This window comes from Polypterus senegalus, chromosome 5 (assembly GCF_016835505.1).
Source record: "Polypterus senegalus isolate Bchr_013 chromosome 5, ASM1683550v1, whole genome shotgun sequence".
Taxonomy (NCBI): domain Eukaryota; kingdom Metazoa; phylum Chordata; class Cladistia; order Polypteriformes; family Polypteridae; genus Polypterus; species Polypterus senegalus.
In genome coordinates, this window is record NC_053158.1 from 169,353,545 (window position 1) to 169,374,682 (window position 21,138).

The 21,138-nt window shown below is 35.4% G+C and overlaps 1 protein-coding gene across 1 annotated transcript in view; it reads right to left on the reverse strand.

Moving 5' to 3' along the window:
- The window catches only part of ube3c (ubiquitin protein ligase E3C), a 238,629-nt gene that overhangs the window by 15,028 nt on the left and 202,463 nt on the right, over nt 1–21,138 (reverse strand). The window contains exons 20-23 of the mRNA XM_039753616.1: nt 18,032–18,244; nt 10,094–10,282; nt 7,574–7,640; nt 4,168–4,298 (exon numbers count right to left, since the gene is read on the reverse strand). Of these exons, the coding sequence (XP_039609550.1) occupies nt 4,168–4,298; nt 7,574–7,640; nt 10,094–10,282; nt 18,032–18,244 (600 nt within the window). The remainder of the gene's footprint in view (nt 1–4,167; nt 4,299–7,573; nt 7,641–10,093; nt 10,283–18,031; nt 18,245–21,138) is intronic.

Consider the following 21,138-nt stretch of genomic DNA (forward strand, 5'->3'; position numbering starts at 1 on the left):
TAACAGTAATATTGGAATCCATCATTACAGAAAAATGATCAGTAAAAGGAACAGCATATATATCAACGCTATTAACTGAAAAACCACATGTAAGAATGAGATTAAGGATGTGACCAAGAGAATGAGTTGAGGCATTAATATGCTGGATAAAATCTAATTAATTTAATAATGCTAAAATGTCATTAACCAAAGGTTTAGATTGACAACAAACATGTATGTTAAAATCGCCAACAATAAGTACTTTATTGTAGGAGAGTGTAATATGTGACAAGAGATCAGTAAATTCAGAAATGAACGCATCATTAATAACAGGAGGCCTATAAACCACAGCACACAACAAAGAAGAAGAGCTACACACTATGAAAAGTTACAGTTCAAAGCTACTAAATGGACACCTAGTAACAAACAAGCTTTTAAAAACAGTGGCAGCTGTCCCCCAACAATGAAACAGCAGAGAGAGTGTTCAAAAATGAATAACCTGGTGGTACCATGTCAATAAAACATTTCATTGAGGTAACAGAGGTTAACAGAATCTACCTTTATGAATACTAATTCACTGAAATAATTTATTTACAATTAGTTCCAGTATTTCAGGTATGATATGTATACGTTTAACTGAATAAATGTGCATTACAGTTTATAATTTATGAGTATTAAAAATGTTATGATGAATAATTAACAAATTTGAGTAATTATGAGACAATGGGAGGTCTGAAAATAGCAAAGGATTTAGGAGCCGTAGTGGACTCTACACTATCAACTTCCCGACAATGATCAGAAGCCATTAAGAAGGCTAACAGAATGTTAGGTTATCTAGCAAGATGTGTGCAGTACAAGGCCAAGGAGATTATGCTCAAACTTTATAATGCACTGGATGAATCCTCATCTGGAGTATTGTGTGCAGTTTTGGTCTCCAGGACATATCTGCGCTACAAAAGGTTCAGTGAAGAGTGACCAGGCTCATTCTAAGGCTGCAGGGGATTAATCATGAAAAAATATTAAAAGAGCGGAGCCTTTTCAGATTAAGAGGAGTCATAATTAAGTGTTCAGAATTATGAAGGGAATTAGTACAGTGGATCAAGACTGTTACTTAAAAATTAGTTAATCAGAAACACGGGGACACAGTTGGAAACTTGTTAATGGTACATTTTGTACAAACACTAGGATATTTTTCTTGTCACAGTGAACCATAAACACTTGGAATAAGCTAACAAGTAGCATGGTAGATAGTAAGACTTCAGGGACTTTAAAACTCGACTTGATGTTTGAATTAAGTGGACAGGACTGCCGAGCTTTGTTGGGCTGAATAGCCTTTTTAGATCGTCCTGTCTACATTGTTCAAATGTTCTAACTAAGAAAATTAAAACAGATTATGGCCATTAAGAAGTTTAAATCTAATGGTGTAAATTAACAGAAGTGACTGAGGTGTCATGACACATCAAACAATGCCTCTTTGAATTCTTCTCTTGAAAATGGGTTTCTCACAGCTATTCTAAAATAGGCAGGAAAAAATGAAGATGAAAATATATTTTATACTAAACATGATTAAATACAAATTTAAAAAAAAAACATTTTTATAATTAAATTTTTAATAGTTTTCACTTTAATAATTACAAAATGTTCAGAAAATTAAAGGTATAAATAAGTAATTAAAAAAATAGAACCGATTTATAGGGTAAAGAAACGTGTTGCATACCTTGGAAGAGAGAAAAATGCCTAATTGCTATATAATCTAAATTTACTGTCTGTATCTTACTTTGTGTAACATAAATAACACAGGCATTCTAGGCCATTTGCACTTACTTTACTGATTAAATGGATACTGCAAACCCACACCTTGGAGGGCTGGGCTGATTCTCAAATTGCATTATAATGTGAAAGGTCACAAACTTTAAAGCAACAGCATATTACAGATAAGGATTAGATAACTTATCATAAAAATATACACAATCAATTGTTTAAGCATTACCAGTTTCCACAAAACTGATTACCACTCGATTAGTTAGGCTCATAAGGTATTCTATAAACATGCAAGTGTAAGGCTGTTTATAGGAGTGTCCAAATGTTAGAGCAGTAGTTTATGGGGAAGGGCCCATGGAAGCAAAATGATAAGAGCATTATTAAATATGGTCCTTTATAGCCTTTTTGGTGAGCAGTACTTAACATAACATGATCTACAATTTTTACTAATTGAATGTATCTGTAAAATGCACATTAAAATATGCATTTTACTTTGATGCCTGCAATGTTCTGTAAATTTTTAAAGAAAATTAACAAAAAGCATATCAAATAATATAGTGATGAGCACAGAACGTTCAGTTCATATCTATTTCTGGTATATGTAGTTGTTTTAAAATAGAGTTTAGCCACAAAAGTCATAACTTGATTCAGGATAAGTGCAGTAACCTCCCTTAATATACAAATTGTAACTTTTATGTGAGATTCAATAATGACAGTGTTGCACTAAGCTCAAACATTAAACCAAACCTTTCTTAACCTAAGGACAGCGCAATGAAAGTCATCTAGTATTAGGCATACACAGGCTGTTTGTGCTGATAGCAAAATACCCGCGCTTTGCAGCGGCAAAGTACTGCCTTAAAATTTTTATTAAGAAGAAAAGTAAACCTTTTTAAAAACTGTGGTAAAGTATACCAATAATTATTTGTTAAGGATCTCTTTGTATACCACGTTGTCAGTTCGGCCCTCTGGTTGTAATATGACCAAGCTGTGCGCTGAGCTTACTCTTGAGCATGCAACGCACAGTTGGCCATGTGAAAAGCAATCTTGCCTCAAACCTCACAGCTTGGATTGCTGCTGTCATAATCGGTTTGAGTTTCATGGTTTGTTTCAATTATGTTAGTATTTGCAGGACTTGTTGTGTTGAAGTGACATTTGGCATCTGTCAAGCGTTGTAAGCATACAACCGGTTTCATCGATAACTTTGCATCCAGCTTTTGAGAGTTTAAACATTCATAACCATCAAAGTGTCCACTACTCAAATCGTCACCTGTGAATCTAAGATGTTTAAGAGGCATTGGTGCTTGTCCAAAGGTATAAAATATTTGGCCATTTCAGTACACTTGAAAGCGACAACCGAACAATTCAGTGGCAGACATCAACTCACATGCAGAACCATAGGTGAAGGCCTTAAGCATTTCACTCTTATAGTGCTCATTTGAAGTATAATTATCTCACGTACCGTCATCAGTCCACACCTTGAACCTGTCCCAGTCATTCAATACATATGACACAATGTTCCTCCGGATATCAAGAGTGAGCCTGATATGGCCACGCAATATGTAACACACAGAATGGAAAAGGCAGGTGCCATCTCTGGGCATGGAAACCACTCGGTAAGTGACAGTTCTCTGATCGATAGTGATCACCTCGATAGACATGTTAATGGGGGTACGGTTGGAACGATAAAGGAAATGGGTACCTGAACAATGTAAACTAAGTCTAAAATACCTGTAAAATAACTATAATCGTAATAAAACAACAATAAAACAGCGGAGAAGCCGTGGATTAAATAAAAAGGCTGCAGTTATCAGAAGGGAGGCGTGAATACCGTGGGGAAGCAAGGAATGGAATGAAGAGACTGTAGCGACGGACGGCCTTATATAGGCAGGCAGCCAACAATGTGGGAGGCGTGGGGATGGGGGACCCAACGCCGCCTCACACGGCGACCGAGCTGCAGGCTATGGACGTATATATGTACGCAAGTAGGATTCCGTTAGCATTGGGAACCCACGTACCAAATTTCTTGAAGATTGGCCTATAGGTAACAAAAACCGTTGGAAAGTTCAATATGGCGGCCGACAGTGGCATCATACCATCGAAATAAGTACGTACATCGGTTCAGTTAGCGCAGGGAAGCTGCCCACAAAATTTCGTGAAGATGGGGCCATAAATAAGAAAGTTTAACATGGTGGACGTTGTCGACTGTTGTGACCGTTATGCTTAGAATTTCGAAATTAAACCTGCTTAGCTTTTGTAAGTAAGCTGTAAGGAATGAGCCTGCCAAATTTCAGCCTTCTACCTACAAGGGAAGTTGGAGAATTAGTGATGAGTGAGTGAGTGAGGGCTTTGCCTTTTATTAGTATAGATACATTTAGTGTACTTAGCAATTGTAGCTGTTTCATGTTTAAAATCTCTTCCATGGCTTACCTTAAAACCAAGTAGAGGAGGCCTTGAGCAGCTCGTAACAAACTTGAGCAGCTTGCGTTTTTCTTCATCGGTAAAACTTTCCACGACATCCCAAAAGATTTTAATAACAGGGTGATTTGCAGAATAACCACCTAACACAAATACAAATTATTTAAACAATTGGTACAAAAAAAAACTAAGAAAATTGTATTTTTTCCAATTATTCTTTTAAGTGTACTGAGAGGGACAGCACTGTGGGTTATGGTTATCCACATTTACCTTTACATATGAGAAATAACATTTGCAAATAAAGCAACTATGTAAAAAGATGCTTGACAAATAAGAAATGTAAAAACAAACAGGAAAATCTAAAGGTCTTAAGGATACTCAAAAGAACCTTGCACTGACAACTTTATCAGTATACCTGATTTATATTCAAATACAAGTCAAATCATGTTTATTGCTATGTATACAATGCACAGAGTGTACACACTACCGGTCAAAGGTTTTAGAACATTTCAATTTTTCCAGTTTTTCTTCAAATTCAAATTTGTCCAGTCTGCAGTAGTCCACAGCCATAATTTCAAGTCCCTATTTTGTCCCTTAAGGAATGGCTTTTTTACTGCTAAGTAAGCACAAAGTATCTTCTTCATAGTAGAAACTGAGACATGCTTTTATTGCCCACAGCTAAGCTATGCTTGAAGCTGTTGTGCTGTGAGGCACTTATTATGCAAGCTGGTGACCCTCAGAAACTTGTCTCCTGATTGTGTTGTGCCTTTTGGTCTGCTAATCAGACTTTCTTCCAGTTTCCAATTTCCTTTGGATTGTGTACTCACTGACACTTTGATTTTTTTTTTCTTCTTCAATTTCTCTAAATGAAAGGCCTACACCTCTAAAGATAATAATGCTCTGTCTCATTTCATTTGTTAATTGCCTTTTCTTGTCATTATCATTGGAATTTACAACTTTCTACGTTGTAATGTTGTCCAAATAGTACTTCAGAGGGTGTAGTAACACAGTCTGTTCTAACTACTTTAAGACAGACGGAGGGTTTTTAAGTAATCAACAGAAGTTGGGACACCTGTGCAAACAGTTTGTTTCAATTTGCAAGGCTTTACTTTAATTGCTGCAGAGCACCTGTAGGCAATACCCTATTAGTTGTTACCTGAAGAATATTTTTAATATTCTGATTATTTCCTCTTTTTCAGTTTTTGCTAACCTAAACTTTAAATTTAAACTCCTCTCTCTGGCAGTTTGCTGTTTACCTTTTCACCATTCATTGCATTTGAAGTGATTAAGGTTTAAGAAAAACTGAAAAAAAAGAGGTGCGACTGGTAGGGTAGTACAGTTCAATTCTTGCTTGCTGATGTTTTACAGTCATATGAAAAAGTTTGGGAACCTCTCTTAATTCTTTGGATTTTTGTTTATCAATTGGCTAAGCTTTCAAAGTAGCAACTTCCTTTTAATATATGAATGACATGCTTTATGGAAACAGTAGTATTTCAGCAGTGACATTAAGTTTATTGGATTAACAAAAAATATGCAATATGCATCATAACAAAATTAGACATGTGCATAAATTTGGGCACCCCAACAGGGATATTACACCAATACTTAGTTGAGCCTTCTTTTGCAAATATAATAGCCGCTAGACACCTCCTATATCCTTTGAAGAGTGTCTGGATTCTGGATGGAGGTTTTTGTGACCATTCTTCCATACAAAATCTCTCCAGTTCAGTTAAATTTGATGGCTGCCGAGCATGGACGGCCTGCTTCAAATCATCCCATTGATCATTCCAGAACATTGTACTTCTCTCTCTGCATGAATGCCTTTGTAGATTTCAAACTGTGTTTTGGATCATTGTCTTGTTGTAATATCCAACCCCTGTGTAACTTCAACTTTGTGACTGATGCTTGAACATTACCCTGAAGAACTTGTTGATATTGGGTTAAATTCATCCGACCCTCGACTTTAACAAGGGCCCCTGCCCTTGAATTAGCCCCACAGCATGATGGAACCTCTACCAAATTTGACAGTAGGTAGCAGGTGTTTTTCTTGGAATGTGGTGTTCTTCCGCCATGCAAAGCACTTTTTGTTATGACCAAATAAGAGACTGTTTGTGGCGTGAGTGCAGAAAGGGCTTCTTTCTCATCACCCTGCCATACAGATGGTCTTTGTGCAAATTGCGCTGAATTGTAGAACAATGTACAGATACACCATCTGCAGCAAGACGTTCTTGCAGGTCTTTGGAGGTGATCTGTGGGTTGTCTGTAACCATTCGCACAATCCTGCACATATGCCGCTCCTGTATTTTTCTTGACCTGCCAGACCTGGGTGGGTTTAATAGCAACTGTGCCTGGGGCCTTCCATTTCCTGATTACATTCTTTATAGTTGAAACTGACAGTTTAAACCTCTGAGATAGCTTTTTGTAGCCTTTCCCTAAACCATGATACTGAACAATCTTTGTTTTCAGATCTTTTGAGAGTTGCTTTGAGGATCCCATGCTGTCATTCTTCACAGGAGAGTCAAAGGGAAGCACAACTTGCAATTGATCACCTTAAATACCTTTACTCATGATTGGATGCATCTGTCTATGAAGTTCAAGGCATAACAAGCTAATCCAACCAATTTGGTGTTGCAAGTAATCAGTATTGAGCAGTTACATGGCATTCAAATCAGCAAAATTACAATGGTACCTACATTTTTGCATAGCCAGTTTTTCACATTTGATTTAATTTCATACAACTAAATACTGCTTCATTAAAAATCTCTGTTCAGAAAACACCCCAGTACTTAGATGTTCCTAGGAAATAAAAGACATACCACTGATATCTTTTTTGTTGAAAGTAGAGTAAATTATTATGAAGGCTGAGAGGGGTTCCCAAACTTTTTCATATGACTGTATCTAATATATAGTGTAATTAATTAAATTAGCACTACATAAATGTTAGAAATCTGCAGGAACCATGTATGTAAGAATCTTTTTGTAGTGCGTACCAATGACAATAAACTGGACTATATAAATTATATAAAGTCAGAAGTTGCATAGGGTGTTTATACCAAATGCAATGATTTATTTTAGTACATTAATAAACAAGAATAGTTGTATTATATATTTGAAATGTTAAAATTTGTGCTTCAATTTAAATTTTTAAAGTCTAAATATTCTCGATTGTAATAGAAATCTGTCATTTTTCACCTTTTGATAGAGGATGACAGATGGCTAAATCTCCAGTAAAGGATCAAAAATAATACATATTTGTAATCACTGACCTTGAAATAGTCTAAAATGATATCTCATATGCTTATGTTTGAAATTTCTCATTTTTAACTTTCTGGGTGTGTAGCTCTTAAGACTGGCACTTTAAATGAATTAAACTGAATACTACTACTTTTGTTCCACAACAAATAAGAATGATAAATACCTGAATAATTTGTAAATCTTTTGAGATCTTCAAGGCAAATGGGTACATGAGCACCTGAAATCAATACCTAAAAAAAGTGAAGAAATGCATCACATTTTAAAATAAATAATAATCTGGAGGTCATTGTAGCACACACTCTGGTATTCCCTTATAACATATCAATTTTATATTATGATATAAAAGTGACCAAACGATGTCTTTGTTTTATCCTAGATATATTTTCTTCATGATTTTGCTACTTGAACTTTTTTAACAATGTAAATGTAATACACTGTTATTTTATAAACTGTAATGCAATTTATTCTGAAGTGTAAAGATACTAATCAGTACCAAATAATGTTGACTGAGTGAAAAAACTACACATCACAGACTGTGTATTTCATTCTATGCAATTAACTCATTTAGTCAAACAAGCACTACATTTAGCTTTTTCATTTTGATAAAATGTATTAAGCAAAGTTAACATAATTTAATAATACAGAATAATTTAATATATGCTACAAAATAGGACATGTGGCAGAGTGGCACAGTGATCTGCACTGTTATCTTATTGATCAAGAAAGCCTGGTTTGAGTATTTGCATGACCAATGGCTGTGCGAAGTTTGCATGTTTTTTCTGAGGGTACCAGCCCTTTACTACAGGTACAGGTCCCAAAATGGGTGCATTACCTTAATTGACTACTTGTAGTTGGTGTTGTATTAATAACTCTGGCTGTGTGCTTAAGAGGGTTCTGAAACTAGTGTTTCAGTGGACTAAGCAGATTCAGAAAAGTTGTACACATATAGGAAACAACTGATTACTGAGATAAGTAACTTGTAACCTGATCATGCCGGCATGCCCTGTTATCTTCCAGCGAGAGAAAAACAAAAATCAAAAACTTTTACCTGTTTAACTGATTGGATATTGCAAAATGTAGTTATTTTAGACACTTGCATGATTTAAAATATATTTAAAATTGTTTACAATTTTGCTATAAGTGAACCTATACACAGTGTGAAAATCCCAACAATAAATTGATAGACCTATTACAGTTTAATGAAAATTGTATTACTCTACTGAATAACTCACTGACTGAGAATGACAGCTATAAAATTCACACTTTTTAGGCAATGGATATAAGTCATTAGATTATTGTTTATTCATTGCCTTTTCCTAAGAACCCTTGTGCAATTCTATATTTGTTCTTCTCCTATAATTCATTCATATTTAAAGGTAAATGGCAACACAAACTGTTCTGAAATTTAGGGTGACTTTATTAAGACACAGCCCCAAAAGCAATGAGAGTAATTGAATGAAACAGGAAGACAGCAGCCATTAGAAGTATCTATTGAATTAATCAGGAGTTAAATAAGAGATCCAGATACAAGGTTCTCTTTCAGACACCTGCATGGGATTTATTTGAATACTCTTATTTCCTCCCACAACCCAAAAACAAAGGATAAGTTGACTGACAAGCGTAAATCGGTCCCATGTGAGAGAATTTGCCATGCAGTTGGGTCCAGTCTTGCTCCCTCAACACTATGTTTGAATAAGTGGGTTTAGGTACTGGGTGAAAATGTACATGTTTGTGTGTATTATTTTCTTGTGTTCATCCAGAGCTATTAACAGTACTTCTGATATTAGTTTTTCAGATCTCTTGTAATGTTTCCATTATTACCAATTTTTTTTAGAGCATGAGAAGTATGCTTTAAAAGAAAAAATGTAAAAATATCATTGTTATTAAATGTACTATTATGAATGGATGAAGTAGGAGCATATAACATAAGTGCTTAAATATGTTTGCCTTTTATATTGCTCATCAGCTGTCCTGCTGAAAGCAAATTTGCAGTGTGAACTGTAGCTCTCAGCACTTTATATATAATATCAATACTATACATTACATTCATAATAATAAAAGTGTCATTTGTTTTAATTAGCATGTAATCTATCAACAACATAAATAGAAAAGAGATAACAATCCAACCAGACCTAATCAGTCAGGAACCAATAATATAACATACTATACTAGGGAAAACTTTACAGTTTCTGTGATACTTATATTAAAATAAATCATACAACATTTTAAACTGGATGGAAAACATTAACATAGAGAGACTAACAAGTTAAAAAGCAATCTTGTTTATTATGTTATCTTTGCTGAAGTGCAAAGGAATTCAATGTGAAAAAGGGGAAAGGTCAAAACTTACGCAAAATACTTTGATGTACAGATTGCCTATTACAATACTTGTTGAAAAATCAAATTAGTTCATCAAAAAACGTAATTTTGTTGTACCTTACTAATGCACTAGAGAATGCACTTACTAACCTCAGGCAAAAGTGAAAACAATAAAACCAAAGCAAAAGGCATAACAAAGTATACATTTTATATGTTCATTTTAAAATAAGACATACTTAATGTAGTAACTGTAAATTAAGTGACAATCGTTCACCTAGTGTCAAACACCATAAAATATTTTAAAACAGCAATATAATCTCAAAACTACATTTAGAATTAAATGCCTGAGAGAAAAGTACTGTACCTGCAGCTCCTGCTGATCAAACATTCGGAGCCACTCTAGGTTTACCACATTTGCAAGACCCTGTCGAAAAGCAAGGCAGTGGGGTCTTATCTGTTTATTTAGTCTGTAGTCTGCGACAAGGTGAATATATGCTATTCTATTTGCAGTAGTTACTGGAATATCCTTTCCACCTGGTTTTAGCTCCACAACCTAAAATTAAAGAGAACAGTTTCAATGTCATTTTATCTAATAAATAAAAAAATAAAAAAAAACTATCAATTTACACTACAAGAGTGTTGGAAATTACACAGAAATTAATGAGAAATCGAAGATAAAATGGTTTCCCCTGTACAATCAAGTAAAAAAAACTGCACTTTTACATAATTATGCACTGAAAAAATACAGGAAGCAGAGGCAATGACGCTTATATATTCTGTACCCCAATCTCCGGTATATGGTCAATGAATAAACATGTGCTGGAATTACAAACAGATAGACAGAAAGATAATATAATGTATTATTATAATTATAGAAAGGTAGACAAGCAGGCAGAATTTTAATGCATTTAAAGGATGAAAATGCAGTGTTACAGCGACTAGCCAATATACAAAAATCACACACTCACTATGTAGAAGATACATTTTTCCATAATCCAGTTAAAGTTAACCTACTAAAATAGTAATAAAACACATACTCATGAATATCTTGTTTATCCCAACAAATCGTTCAAGTAAAAATTAAAGCCACCATATTGTAGCTATGAAATTCTTTGAATATACAGATTTCTTATGATTAAAGAACTTGCATTCTAATCTTACAAAAGAAATATTAATGAAGTGCAAAGACACTACAAGGATTTCTTAAACAAGGCACTGACATAAACTTAAGTGAAATTTTTAGTAGGTCTGGGAATTGATTAAAAATATGAACTAATTAATCGCATAATTGTATAGAATTAATTGTGATTAATCACATCTAACATTAAAACATGCAATCATAAAATTAACACAAAATTATGATGTAGAATCAACACAAAGGAATTTTAAAAACTGTAATAGCATAGTTTAAACTTAAACAATGACATGAAGCCTGACCTCTTAACAAAATACTACTTGAGCAAGTACAACCTGACTTTTTATGCCTTCCTAAAACGCAAGTTTAAAAGATGGCAATAAGAAAACAAGGCCAATGTATTAATTCTCACATTGGTATGACAAAGTAAAATTAAATGATCAAAACAACTGTAGACTTTGAATGCACGGTGTCACACACGTGCGCATGGGAGGCAGCTAAAGGGCTTGAGGGAAGGCAGTTTGGAGGCATGCCGGGATGTGGCAGAGTTCACTGACTCTTTTTCTTCCTTCCCTGTGGACCATTCCCGGTGGAGTCCACCTGGCTCTATTGACATCACTTCCGGGACCAAGCCAATGCAAGTCGACCTCACCAGCTCCGGCCCCTCTGATGTCACGTCCGGCTGTGATCCAATGGTTGAAGACCACGTGCTCGATCCTTATGACCTCACTCCCTGTCTTCCCCTTTAAAAACCTGCCCCTTTTCCCTCAGTCTTGTTTGGACTTGTTTGTATGCACTTCAGTGCTGTATATTCTCATAAAAAAGAACGACTTTGCAGCCGGGATACCAGATTATACGAGTGGCTGCCCCAAATCTTTATCTTGAGTATGTCCCATTATTGTGACACTCGGTATTGTGACAACGGGTTAAAGACTGACTGAACTGAAATAAGCATATCTTAAAACTTGTCTTAAAACTCAGAAACTACCATAATTAACTGTTCATCACCACCAACAACTAGATAATTATACTCTAAATAAGCGTTTTTAAACTGGTGCACAATGAGTGCTACCCAGGTGTGGCGTATAGGACCACCTGTATTAGTGGGCAAAGGGATGAAGCAGCTGGGAAAACTCCAGCCTCTAAGCTCCTTTTTTATGCATGTGTCTCTGACAGTCCTGCCCAGAATTAGAATTGTGGCATGCCTTGGGATTTTTTGAGTTACAAAAAGTATGCCACCACAGAAAAATGGCTGGAAAACCCTGCTTTGCCTAAACCTTTATTCCTGGCATGCTAAAAAAATTCTCTGCTGCAGCTATCTTGCCTAACAACTGACACCATGCATTACTTGGTGGTTATGCTGTTTTCTTTGCATAAATTAATAAAGATACTGCAAAGTGGAATAATGCTTGCTGACTACTGTTGGACACTGCAATGTGATGCACCAGACATTGAATACAAAAGAAAATCAGGAGCAAAACACTTTTAATTCTGCTGAATTTAATAGCTTATGCGAAACAAAATCGTGACTAAATACGTTATTGTCAGTAAACATTTTGCTTGGCTTTTCTCAGTAAACATATAATGTCTATTTCTCAGTTCCTACGTGATGCAGTAAAACCAAGACTTTTCAAAAAAAAAAAATGTTGTGCAGTGTAATCATTTCTGTTATGAAACTTCTGTTTCGTAAAATGTCATTATTTTAGGGCAGTAAGCACTGTAAGCTACCCTGCAGACTGGTAAGTTAAATATTAACATATCTAAGAAATATACCTTGGGATTGTACTGACCCTATCTGACACCACTGAACCTTGAATACACTAGACATATTGATGCATATCTTTTGGACAAGCTCTTCTGTATTTGGTTTGGGGTCTGGTGGGTCTGATTTTCTTACATATTCTATTCTTATCTATTAATATTCCTTAGACCTTTCTTCACTTTGTTTATTTGGTATTCAGAACTATTTACAGTGGTGTGAAAAACTATTTGCCCCCTTCCTGATTTCTTATTCTTTTGCATGTTTGTCACACAAAATGTTTCTGATCATCAAACACATTTAACCATTAGTCAAATATAACACAAGTAAACACAAAATGCAGTTTTTAAATGATGCTTTTTATTATTTAGGAGAAAAAATCCAAACCTACATGGCACTGTGTGAAAAAGTAATTGCCCCCTGAACCTAATAACTGGTTGGGCCACCCTTAGCAGCAATAACTGCAATCAAGCATTTGCGATAACTTGCAATGAGTCCTTTACAGTGCTCTGGAGGAATTTTGGCCCACTCATCTTTGCAGAATTGTTGTAATTCAGCTTTATTTGAGGGTTTTCTAGCATGAACCACCTTTTTAAGGTCATGCCATAGCATCTCAATTGGATTCAGGTCAGGACTTTGACTAGGCCACTCCAAAGTCTTCATTTTGTTTTTCTTTAGCCATTCAGAGGTGGATTTGCTGGTGTGTTTTGGGTCATTGTCCTGTTGCAGCACCCAAGATCGCTTCAGCTTGAGTTGCGAACAGATGGCGGACATTCTCCTTCAGGATTTTTGGTAGACAGTAGAATTCATGGTTCCATCTATCACAGCAAGCCTTCCAGGTCCTGAAGCAGCAAAACAACCCCAGACCATCACACTACCACCACCATATTTTACTGTTGGTATGATGTTCTTTTTCTGAAATGCTGTGTTCCTTTTATGCCAGATGTAACGGGACATTTGCCTTCCAAAAAGTTCAACTTTTGTCTCATCAGTCCACAAGGTATTTTCCCAAAAGTCTTGGCAATCATTGAGATGTTTCTTAGCAAAGTTGAGACGAGCTCTAATGTTCTTTTTGCTTAACAATGGTTTACGTCTTGGAAATCTGCCATGCAGGCCGTTTTTGCCCAGTCTCTTTCTTATGGTGGAGTCGTGAACACTGACCTTAATTGAGGCAAGTGAGGCCTGCAGTTCTTTAGACGTTGTCCTGGGGTCTTTTGTGACCTCTCGGATGAGTCGTCTCTGTGCTCTTGGGGTAATTTTGGTCAGCCGGCCACTCCTGGGAAGGTTCACAACAGTTCCATGTTTTTGCCATTTGTGGATAATGGCTCACACTGTGGTTCGCTGGAGTCCCAAAGCTTTAGAAATGGCTTTATAACCTTTACCAGACTGATAGATCTCAATTACTTCTGTTCTCATTTGTTCCTGAATTTCTTTGGATCTTGGCATGATGTCTAGCTTTTGATGTGCTTTTGGTCTACTTCTCTGTGTCAGGCAGCTCCTATTTAAGTGATTTCTTGATTGAAACAGGTGTGGCAGTAATCAGGCCTGGGGTGGCTACGGAAATTGAACTCAGGTGTGATACACCACAGTTAGGTTATTTTTAACAAGGGGCAATTACTTTTTCACACAGGGCCATGTAGGTTTGGATTTTTTCTCCCTAAATAATAAAACCATCATATAAAAACTGCATTTTGTGTTTACTTGTGTTATATTTGACTAATGGTTAAATGTGTTTGATGATCAGAAACATTTTGTGTGACAAACATGCAAAAGAATAAGAAATCAGGAAGGGGGCAAATAGTTTTTCACACCACTGTACTTGACAGACACTGGGTTTAAGCAATATCCTTGCCTCTTGCTGGAAATCCCAATTCCTTTTCTCTTTCCATTTGGAAATTTCCATTTTAAAATCTGATCCTTTTGGAACTCTCAGTGGTGAGAATCAATGGAGCATCTGGCTCCTAGACTGATAAATGATCTGATATGATACAGCTACTCTGGGTATGGATGCCCCATGGTCCTGGATACAGCCCTAATCTTTTCCTTAATAGCACTGATGCTGTGCTGTTCCTTCACATGCTGGTCCACACAAGTTTCTTTGTTTTCTTAGTTTTTATTGTGGTAGGGTTGGGGGTGGCTGCTGGGCACATAGTCATTATTTTAACACTTGTTAAAATGGCTTATGTTTCTCTTTTAAATATGGATCCTGTATTTCAAAAACAATTTGATCTCCAACCAAAAAAAAAAACATAATTTCCATCATGAAGCATGGGGGTGGCAGTACTATGGCGTGAGATATTTCTCTGCTCAGTCCTTTGAAGGCTTGTGAGAGAAGAGGGTAAAATGAATGTAAATAAATACAGGGATATTCTACATAAGAAATGCAACTTTGGTGAAGATTTATTTTTCATCAAAACAACAACCCCAAACAAAGCCAAACCTACACAGGGAAGATTTAAGAACAATAACGTTAATATTCTTAAGTGTCCAGACCTCAGTCCAATTGAGAATTTGTGAGTGTACTTAAAAATAGCTGTTCACTCAAAGTCCTCAATCACCTTGACACAGCTTGAGCAGCTTTTCACAGAAAAATGGGGAAAAATGGCACTGTCCAGACGTGCCAATCCAAACAGACTGTAATTGCTGTCAAAGGTGTCTTCACAATACTGAGTTGAAGGGGGTGAATACTTAGAAAATCAATTATTTAGTGTTTATTAACTGCAATAAATTTAGATAATTTGTAGAGGCTTGTATTCATTTTGACATTTAAGTGTCTTTTTCTGATGATCAATGTCAAACAAGCCTAATTAATGTTGTAATGTCTGAAACAATAAAATATGAAAAGGTCAAAGGCATGTGAATACCTTTTATAGGCACTGTATGGCCCTGATCCAGGTAGGGGTGAGGCTTTAAGTGTTTTGATTGTTACTGAATGCATTTTGATGTTTCTTTCCTAATTCTGTAATAACTGTAATTTTTTTATGGACTGTTTTACTATTGTAATGTGGTCTTTAAACTTAATAGAGCTTATTAAAATTAAATGAAAAATAGAGATGCTCCGATCAGGTTTTTTAAGGCTGATTGATATCCATCACTTATTTCATGTTACCTGATCGCTGATTTCCATATTTTTGTATTAACAAAATGAAATCTTGTAGGCTTATTGTTCAGTGACCTAAAATACTAAAAAAAACAAAATTTCCTTAATATACATACTAATAAAATACTGTATGTACAAATATATTTATCCATAATAAATATGGCACAAAAGAAAATAAATGCTTTCATATTTACAAAATGCAGTATTGTTTAATTTTTTCTGTAATGTACCTATCTGAAATAAGGCTGAATAAAAAAAGTAGTTTTCAACATTTCTCTAGTGTATATATATCTATACTCACATAATCACCTAACTGGTATTGACATATAAACACTGCTTAAATGTAAGCATACTAGCACTTATAGGATTAATCATTAAATGCACTATAGCTTTTTTTATTTGTACTGTTGAAATATATATTTACTCTCTCTATACAGGTGTGTTTTTTTCAGTGTATCAGTTAGACATTCATAATTATTGAGATGTAATTATAAATACGGATTACAGTTTTAATAATGTAGTACTTGCTTCTTACCAAAACTTGTACTTGTGCTATGACACACATCAACAAATAATAAACACAATAAAAATCTTTAAAAAGCCGCACGTGTATCAAATGTTCATAAGTTGTTTATCAAGAAGACAAAAGACTTACATGCTTAACAGATTTATAAGTAACAGACACATTTTTTTCTGTTAACAAGCCTATTATTTACTAAACTGCAATTTCAAATTCATCTTCATCTTTTCTTTTTCTAATTAAAAACGTAAGCTGTTGCACTTAAAAAAGCTCACTGTGCAAACTCAAACGGTGTCTGTTTTAATTTAAATGACAAAATTAAAAGGTCTAAAATCATTAAAGTAGCTTTTCTTGCCGTTCGTCTAGTTGCACAAGAAGACTTCTCCAATTCCTTTTCCTCGGTACTATTCCACTTTCTTTACCGTAAAGACTAATATTTCAATCGTCTCTCTGTCGTAAAGCAAGTCTTGATTCGCTTACACTACAAGAAATGTATTTAGATCGTCTGCCAATTGATCAAAGCATCTCTAAAAACATTCAGTGTATTGTCTACTTTGTAATATTTCCTATTTTCCCAAACATTTTAAAACACCAATCTTCATTAATTCTATCAAAGACGCCAACATAGGTATGACAGCATATTCTTTGTCATTTACAAATATTGCTGTTGTTTAGTAATTTTGACAATATACTGTATATGGCCTGTCATTTACTCAGACAGTAATTTTGTCTATATTTTGCCATACTTATTGATAGTTTAACAATTAATTAATGAACATATATTGCTGGGGTCCATTTATGTTAACCAGTTTCATACCAATTTTTTCCTGTTCGTTTAAATAAATCAGTGTCTTTATGTGTAATCATTATGCAATTACTAATATGTAAAGTTTCTGTTTCTATCTACCTGTCGACTTGTCACAGCACTTTGTAACTGCACTAAATGAAGAACAGTATACAATAATAAACTGAATAAAACAACCAGTGTAAATATCTGCACATGTATACATTCATGCATCTCAGTACTAGTTTAGAAAATTCACTGTAGGGGTGTCAATAGCACTGCCTTGGATCCTTTATAATGGCTACGTATTTTAGCGTTTATAGGATAAGGAAACAGAGAAATGATGATTAAAAAAAAAACCTACTACTACCTGTCTTTAGGTATCAAGTGACTCTTAAGGCGGTACCTCAAAATGCCTTGATGTGGTTAACAGTTAAATAGTGTACAGATCTCTAATTTACATCAAGCACTTCTGGTACAGTATAAAACCTTTATAATCATGGATCACTGCACCTTTAAAATAGACCTGTTGTTTGAAAAAACAATTTCAATTTTAATTTGTTATGACTACTTATTAAATAGTTAAACCATGTACTATGACTCCTTAAAGAATATCTAAAAAAACAACTAAAAATAAGTGCAGCCTTTTAGCAAACAGGGCTGGAAAGAAAACAGTTAAGAAGAGTACTAAAGACAAAAGATTCAAAGAGCCAGACTGCTGTCTAAAGAGGTATAGGTTATGACAGGAGAAAGAAAAAATGGGCACACTGATAACACCGTCATATCAGTTGTGTTTTAGATAATTAATACCTCAGTTGTTTTTCACACCTAATATTGCCAGATAGGTCAATAAAAGCTGTTCCTTTACTAAAGAGTTTCACAAAGATCATTGCCACCAACGTGCTTTATCTTTGTTATCTGTAAATATGGAAATAACATTGAAATTAATTATTAACATCCTAGTATTAGGAAGAAACATAAGCTAAGAAAGATGCAGTACCTACCTGTGCCTCCCCAAGGTCATTATTAACCACAGTAAAGTTAAGCCCAAGTTCCTCTACATCTTCTTCATAGCTCTTCAGGAAAAGGAGATTTTTATACATTTCTGGATCTAAAGAAGCCAAGTGATGAATGTCAACATCTGCACTTGTTCCTAGCAATTTGGAGAGGAAGAAACTGGCAAATGGAAGCTCTACCAACATATTTTCATACAGTGCCTGAAAAACAAATGATAAAGCTAAATACATGCAATACTGAGCTTAACCACTTCAGTAATGAAATATACAATATTCACAAGAGCACCCAAAATACCTCAAAAAGAAAGGACCAAGACACAGCAAAACTTTTACAAAATTACAAATCACAATAAAGAAAAAACATTTTTAAAGAGTAAGAATACAAAATCCATGCTTTCCTCCTAAAGCAGTGGAAAAGATAACAAATTCACAAATATAAAACACTAACGACAAAGACTGTTTAAACAGATAAGTTACTTAAATATTAATTAAGTAGGCAAGGGATTGCTAATCATTCAGAATGTTTCCATTTATAAAACAAATAAAAATGCACAAATTTTAACTAAAGAAATAATCTTTTTTACAGTTATATGTCGTTTAAATGATTGCCTATAAACTAAACCTTTCAGCATTAATTAAGATAGCTTCCTCAAAATATGTATAAGCCTCTTGGTTCAGAGACAGTTTGAAAGACTATGAGTTGAAGACATTTTTGACTTTCTCCTAATACAAATCTGTTTTAATGCAGGAAATGGGGTGAAAGATGACTTGTTAGACTGTATTATTTTTCCTCCATGGATCAGATTCCAAGATTTAGTGCTCTATACACCAGGTTATACAATTTTTAGGGTTAGTGGTTTCTGAATAATATTCCTGCAATAACTTAGAAATACATGTAATAGATTGTAAGATAAATTTTTGTTGAGACTGGGTCACAGAGATAGTGATTCAATTCTGTGGTATTTTTTGAAACTGTTCTTTTTGGCACTTAACTTTATTGTGAAGTGTTTTTCTATCCCTGTTGGTAAGATCTGAGTTGTGATTACTGTTCTTCCTTGCCAATGCAGTCTACCCAGGTTTAACCATATGTTGCAATTATTTTTGAGACTATTCCCATTAACACACAAAATATTTTCTGAAGTTGTCGTGACCAATGCTTCTACTAACTGGTCACTTAATATTAAGTTTCTTTGGAGCTGTGTTGGTTTCCTGATGTTGCTTTGTAAACTCAAATATAAAGTTAAACTTCCTTTTCATAAGCCGTTTCCATTATTTTGTTCAGCCAGGTTTAGTTATTAAAGGATAAGTTTGGTATTTTTCAAGTCAGAGTTACAGTGCCTTGCAAAAGTATGTTCTGTACATACCAGTTTTGCACATTGTTCAGGAGTGATTCTTCCCCATTCTTCTTGACAGAATTTATAGAGGGATAGCAGTTTTCAAATAGTGCCACAGATTCTCAATAGGGTTAAGATCAGGGCTGTGACTTGCCATTCCATGCAGAAAATTATTATGACTTTCAAAGGGTATTGAATACTTTTGCACGCCACAATATTTTTGCATATCCATAGCATACGAGTTCTGTCCAAAAAGAAACCAAACTTCTTAAAGAGAGTGCCAATGAGTCAACATAGCATTCAAGCGATAGTGCTGGTGTGGAGGGGTGACCTTGACCTTGCTTCATCATGCCACATCAATTAGTCATTAAGTACATGCTGTAGAGTGCACTCATCTCCGGTGGCTTTTGCAATTTTTTGCAAGTTGAAATATGAAAGATCTTGAAGAGAAATATGTTTCTATTAAATTCTGTGTAAAACTGGCAAAAAACTTTTACTGAAACTTTTTAGGTGTGTTACAGTAAGGTTGTATAGTAGATAGTTTAAGCCGCACACAATGTTACAAAACGTACAGACATTTCAAATCGAGTTGACGATTTGATTCAAATTAGGAAGATGATCCCAAAACAGGTGGTGATCATGTTGAGAAAGTTCATGTCTCACAATTTTCACTCAGAAATGAAAATGCAGATGCATCGTGCTGCGTCTCTTGATAGACAAGAAAAAAGTGAACCATTTCAAAGTCAGTTGTGAATTGTCAGATTGTTTAAATGCTCATGAAAATTTTCTGAAACATGTCACATCAGGTGATGAAATGTGGGTGTACAGCTCTGGTCAACTTATTATTATTTTTTTTTTGAAATCCGCCCTGAAAGGTCACCAATTTCAAACAATAGAAAATTGGCTATGACACCTATATGACACCACAAAACGAGTTCCAGGATGCATTCCAGAAATGGAAAAAATGTTGGGAGCTGTGTATTAAAAGAGGATTGGAATACTTTGTAGGGTGTGGTGGACGGCCGGCTGCTCAACCCGGCTGGGACGCCCATAGAGGAGAAAGATGGGGGAAAGCAGCTTCTGAGGGACACTACTTCCCCCGGAACAACAGATGGAGATGTCCCTGCAGCATAGCAGTACCCCAGATTCCCGCAGGGCACCATGGGATTTGGAGTTCGGCGTCACAGACCTGCTGGATGCCATGGGTGCCGCCAGGAGATGTTGCAGGAAGACCTGAGAATCTTTATGTTCCCTATAGCCTGGAAGTACAAGTCACAGGGACAGAAACACAGAAGTACTTCCAGGCTGAAGAAAAATATAATTCTCCATCTGACCCAGAAGTGCTGAAAAAGACACTTGGACGGAGGAACAGAAGCACTTCCGGGTCAAGGGCTATGAAAAGGACTGGTGGAGACCCAGCAAGGGAGCCGGAGTTGGGATGGAGTAGGATAGAGCTTGGTGGGAGGAGTGGAAGGGAGATGTGTGTGTTGATTATTGGTGTTTTGCCTGTGTATGGTGGTGGAGGTGCATTTGGGCACTGTTTCAAGAAGTAAAGTCATTAAAGATCTTCTTGGTGGTTTTTACCCTGTGTCAAGCGTTTCTCTGTCAGGTTTAATGGAGCAACAGCGCCTTCAAGCATCTTACAAGTCTGATTAAGTTGTAAGCATATTAATAATTGTTTTTTTTAAAATACCTTGTCTGTTCTCACAACTTACAATAGGACTAAGAGGGTTACGTTCATTTTCCAAAACAAAAATGTTA